A 6,000-nucleotide genomic window follows, 5' to 3' on the forward strand; every position below is an offset into this window, starting at 1 on the left:
TTTATGCTTGGTGGGTATACACGAAGAAACTAAAAATCCAATTTCGAACTCTTCTCTAAATTATTCAGTTCCTTCAAAGAATGCAGACCATAGTTCCCCAGGGTCACCTTTCCTTCATGTTATCAGGGTTCCAGAGTAGTTAGTGCCACACAGACCGAGAGAGAGAGTCATGATGGGAAAAACAAGAGCATCACTTAGCATTTTCAGAACAAGTAACAGTTACCCAACACAGCTAAGGGAAAAGTGCCAATAACAGAGTGCACTCATGCTAATCAGCATGATGCTTTTCAAGACTCAAAAGTGCTTTCATACCTGTCTCATGGTGTTTAATGAACAGACCCAGCACTTTTAAAAGATTATTTATAGGGATACAAGTTTTTCCTCTCTCTTTCTGTGTGTGTATCCCTCTGTATCCACCCCTCTCCACCTCCCTGTTACACAATAAAACACCTACACACACACTTGCATGCATGTACAATACACACACACACACACACATACACAACATGCAGTGTCAAGTGGGAAGTTAAAACCTAATCCTTGATGACACAATTGGGTTGTGATGTACAAACTGAAAATTTCCGGTTAGTTTTCTTCAAATTTGCCTCAGTTATTAACAACCATTTTAACTTCTTGCTTTTATGCAACATTGATTGTTCATCAGTCTTCTCATGCAAACATTTTTGAAAAAGATAAAAATTTCGGGGCAGCTAGGTGGCTCAATGAATTGAGCACAGGCTCTGGAGTCAGGAGGACCTGAGTTCAAATTTGACCTCAGACACTTGACACACTTACTAGCTGTGTGACCTTGGGCAAGTCACTTAACCCCAATCACCCTGCCTTCCCACCTCAAAAAAAAAAAAAGATAAATATTTCTACTGTACTTTCAGCTCACAATATATCATAACATTTTCTTGAACAAAAACAAATAAAAAAAATGTTTCCTTCCTTCTCCCAACCTGCTCCTCCACACTTTCTTCTCCAAAAAGAAAGAAAGAAAGAAGCCTTTAGCCCAATTCCAACTTAGGTGTCATGTGATCCTTGGAGGAAGGGGGGAATGTCTTCATGTGATCACTATTTTGATCCCCAAATGCAGAAAACATTGGTAAGGACTAAAATGTGTTTTATTAAGGCTGATAAGCCATCTATCATCTCTGTCCACAAAGTAAGAAAGGCAAGAGATAAAGTCAAAGAAAAGTAAAGAATATTGTTATCTTAAGAACATGTCTTATGCACATAGGACATAATTTTTGAAAGCTACAATTTTAGATTTCTAAGCAGAGAGATGAAAGTTTTAGAAAAGCAACCTCATTTATTTTCAATAGGGTAAGATTAAGAAATAATATTATTTTAATGTCCTAATTTTGCATCATGACTGCCTTCCCTGCATTATCTTCCTTAAGACTTAAGCTTCTTTTGCATCCTTGAGTGTTAAGGGTTTGCATAAGAGCAAAAAAGTAGAGCTTTCTTTATCCCTGCTGGTCCATGGGGGTTGAGGTACTTTACACATCAATCTTTTTCATTATTTGTTCCTTACACATTTCCTCACATCATTTCCCATCAACTCCAATCCACCCACAGAGCTACTCTTTGTCTCACAGGAGTGTAGGATAGGCATAGGAAGAAGAGCAAACTGCGAATTAGTTGGAAAATATGCAACTTTTGGTAGCTCTAGAATGGACTGTACAACTGGGAAAACAAACCTCCAATTGGTAGCTGTCATATTACCTGAACTTGACAAGAAGAATGGCTGCTCACATTTTCAGAGGGCCTCGTGTATAACGCAGCTCCACTTACATGGTTGGATTGCAGGGGAACCCACGTCCCCTAAAAGGGCAACAACTTGTTAAAGAGATCCCTTGGATGACTATTTTTTTTCAAAGCAAAGTAACATGTCAATACTTAAATAATAATAAAAATAATGTCCTCTGGTCAGATGAAATTTTACTCAGGCCCTCAGGATTTTTTTTCTTTCTCTGAGGTAGCATTGGTAATGTGAAATCCTTTCTTTTTCTCATATTTTAAATGTATTATATCTAAAAGAATTAAGTTATAAACTCAGGGGGCGGCCAGGTGGCGCAGTGAGTAAGAGCATCGGCCCCGGCGTTGGAAGACCCGGGATCGGTTCCGGCCTCAGATACTTGGCACCCACACAAAAATAACTGGCCGTGTAACCTTGAGCAAGTTACTTAACCCCAATTGCTTTTAAAAAAAAGTTATAAACTCAGAGTTTGTGATCTTGTTTGTGCTGGGTGTAGAAGTCTTTTACAATGTCACCCATTTTACAGGACTTCTTGGTTCAAAAGTTAACAGATTTTGAGAAAACAGCCTTTCATGACAGAAGGGAAAAAATAGTGTATGGTGTTTTGTTTTCATATTAAAATGCAGAAGAAAACAAAGGCGTAATCAGAACCGTAATTGATGGGGAAGTATGCAGACATCCATCTGCTCTGGCTCAGAAAATATCCTGCAGATGTTAGGTCTGATTATGAATCTTGCCATATTCTTGTTGAATAACTTTAGCCGAATCTCAGTCTTCTACAAGTAAACTGCATGCTGTAGCACTTATAGAATAGAATTATTTAATTGATCTTTAAACACCTCCTACCATTTTCATTCAGATGTGAGCTCTCAGCATGAACTACACTTTAGTGGGGGGGAGGGGGAGAAGGGATTTGCTTTGATGTTAAATCTTGGTTTCATTTCCACAGGTTCCCAGCAAACAGGTTTTCTAAATGCTCTCAAGGACAGTCCTGCAAGATATCCTTTCCATTTGACTTCTGATTGCACTCATTTTGAAGATGCTAATATGTTGTGTGTGGATTATGATTCCTTCATTCTCATTGTTTCTTTCTGCCCCATCCCTGGCTTCACTTCCAACAGAAATAATACTCTGAGATTCTCTGTGGCCCAGGAAGACTTCCTTAGATACACACATTGCAGGTAGTATCCCCTGAAATCAGCTTTGAACTGATGAAGTAACAAACCTGACTTTTCCAGTCTTTAAATTAGAAGTGAGGTTGCCAAGTGTGAAAAACAGCCACTCAAATGTGATAAACCATTGCAATTTGGGCAGAAAAAGTAAGGTCAAGCATTTTACTCCTTACATTTTCATCAGGCAGGCAATCTGTCCTCCATAGTTACTGCCTTCCCAATGTGGGAAGAGCCAGTGTAATTCCCTGTGTAGAGTGAAAATCAGTTGAACACAGAATGAAGAGGGGTGGTTGTAGGTTGGATTCCTCCTGAGGGCAGGAGAGAAAAGTGCACTGTGATTCAAGCTAGTATACTATAATGAATGAAAATCAGAAGACCTGAACTGTAGTCCTTACTATAGACATTGGACAAGTCATAGCCTTTCTGAGTTTCTCCTGAAAGGAAGTGATAATAAGTAAATTCCAATCAACTAAACAAGCATTTTAAAGCCCCTATTATGTGCCAAGTACTGTTCTGAGCACTGAAAAATACAAAGAAAAGTAAAAAAAGAGGTATAATAGTATCTTTACTACCTACTTCACAAGTTTACAGTTAGAATCAAATGAGGTAATAGATCATACCAATGCTATGTAAATATAGATTGTCATCATCTTTATTATTAGTGAGGCATTCAAAGGTAACATTGACTTTTTGCCCATGTGGGTAAATGAAGAACCAGATCATTGTTTATACAGTTCTGCATAGACAGCATTCCCTGAAGACAGTTCACACTCAACTGTCATTTGGACCAACATGGGTACTATCTTGACCCTCTGAAAACTACTCTAACCAACCCAGAAGACCCCTCTTGTGTGTTGAATAAATAATGGTCGAATGAAGAAAATTCTACAGGTACAGTTATTTTAATTTCTTGAAAGGAAAAAGCAAATCCAAACCAGGAAGGGACAGGTTTTAGAATCTAGGTCCAGTCCAGCTCTATAATTCTGCCATCTTTCTTCTTCATATAACTAGCTGATTTGGACTTGAACCCTTCATTTTTTTAGAAATTATTGTCATCTTATAATGGACAGTTCTGAAAGAACAAAGTAACTGAATATGGTGGGGTGCATGGATATGGATGGCAATCTCATATAATGTGTAGATAAAGATGTTCTTGAAGCCAGAAAGACCTACATTCTAGTCCTTTCTCGCCAGGCAAGTTTTTTAACCTCTCAGTATTCTTGGTCCCTCTCTACAATTATTAATTCCAGAGAAGGTGCTGACCCTCATTGGTGGAGGGAGGTTGCTCATCTGGGAGTTCCTTCTATCAGTGAAATCACAGCTATATTCCCTACACCTAATAAAATGTAGGATAATAAGGTCTGACCCGTGTACCTGGGACCCAAGCAAGAAATTCGTATGAATCTAAAAAGAATTTGGTAATGGGTCTGAAGTATATATACTGTCTTTCCTTTCTAGTCAATTTTAATTTTGTTTTTATGTGGCTCTGCCCTGGAAACTAGAAAACATTTCAAAGATACCAAAATATGGGAACTGGGGGATTGGAGAACAAATTCTTATTTATGGAATGTCAGAACCGAAAGAACCATAAAGATCACCTAACTCAGAAGCTGGTAAACTTTTGTATCTCATGGACCCCTTTGGCAATATGGTGAAACCTACAGATTCTTCTCAGAAAGTTTTTAAACTCATAAAGCAATTGCAATGGATTTCAAAGGAACACAAATATATTGAAATACAGTTACAAAAAAAATATTTTTTAAGTTTAAGGATCCCAGGTTAAGAACATCTGATCTGGGGCAGACAGGTAGCACAGCAAGTAAGAGCACCAGCCCCAGAGCCGGGATGACCTGAGATCGAATCCGGGCTCACCTGGGATGGAATCCAGGCTCAGACACTTAGCACCCACCCAGAAACACCTGGCCGTGTAACCTTGAGCAAGTTACTTAACCCCAATTGCTTTAAAAGAAAAAAAAAGAACATCTGATCTAACACAATATCCTTGCTTTAGAGATAATAGAAATAAAAGCCAGAAAGGTGAAAGGACTGATCCAAGTTCACACAGCTATCTTGTAGGTAGGATACTCATTAGACTTCTGGGTTTAGATTTAGGAAGACCAGAGTTGAAATCTTGCCTTAGCTCCTTACTAGATGGGTGACTTTGGGTACATCAATTAACCTATATTTGCCTCAATTTCATTGTCTGAAAAATAGGAAAGGTTTGTATTCCCCTGGCCTTTAAGATCACTTTCAGCTCAAAATGTATGATCCTATGAACCAAGATGTACCTAATACCACTCCTTGATCACTCCATTATTTGTGATTTTATGGGGCCCATAGATTGGGTTGGCTAGCAGTATAAAGGAGGTAATTGGTAATGTGAAATCCCGGGATTATATAAAGCAGTATCAGGAGGTAACAGGACCTTTCCCTTCCTCAAGAAGGGTCACCCAGTATTCTATTCAAATCAAGTCTTCTTGAGACATGTGGCCAGAAGAGGAGTTAGTTATCAGCCTTTTCTCTTTGGTTCTTGGTATCTATCCTTCTAAAGGGAACATTGCTTTGATAATATAATACTGTTCAAGCTTGTCTCTTTGTCCATGGAAAGGAGTGTCTAAATCTTTCAGGAAGTTAGTTTACATGGGAGAAAAATATATTAGATAAATTTTTATAAATTTTATAAATGTTTCAGAACTTAACTTTGGGCCTGGTCTCTGTACCCATGGAATATTTTCTGTAGTCATCATAGGGGCGGCTGCTTTTAAACTGCTATGTTGGGCACCTGTTTCTTCTCAAGAGCTGCACGAGAAAGGCGGGGAGCCTGCTGAGTTCTTCAAATTATAAATATTAATAACAATAAGCTGTTTTCTGCTGGGAGTGGAAAGAATGCTTCCTCGCTGAATAAGTTCTGACAGAAAACACAGGGTGGTTTGAGCAGCTCTGTATTGTTAACTCCAGCTAGGAGCTAAGCTACACTGCTTATCCTCCCTCCTGCATCCAGGCTCCCCTGACCCCCTTCCACACACACACACACACACACACACACACACACACACACACACACAC

The 6,000-nt window shown here is 38.9% G+C and overlaps 1 protein-coding gene across 5 annotated transcripts in view; it reads left to right on the forward strand.

Moving 5' to 3' along the window:
- The window catches only part of ZDHHC14 (zinc finger DHHC-type palmitoyltransferase 14), a 359,116-nt gene that overhangs the window by 297,055 nt on the left and 56,061 nt on the right, over nt 1–6,000 (forward strand). For all 5 annotated transcript variants that reach the window (XM_069070302.1, XM_069070299.1, XM_069070301.1 and 2 more), the window contains exon 5: nt 2,712–2,760. In XM_069070302.1, coding sequence (XP_068926403.1) covers nt 2,712–2,760 — 49 coding nt within the window. The remainder of the gene's footprint in view (nt 1–2,711; nt 2,761–6,000) is intronic.

This window comes from Petaurus breviceps, unplaced genomic scaffold, assembly GCF_028583685.1.
Source record: "Petaurus breviceps papuanus isolate PSGF00001 unplaced genomic scaffold, PetGlider_PUasm1.0 90808, whole genome shotgun sequence".
Taxonomy (NCBI): Eukaryota; Metazoa; Chordata; class Mammalia; order Diprotodontia; family Petauridae; genus Petaurus; species Petaurus breviceps.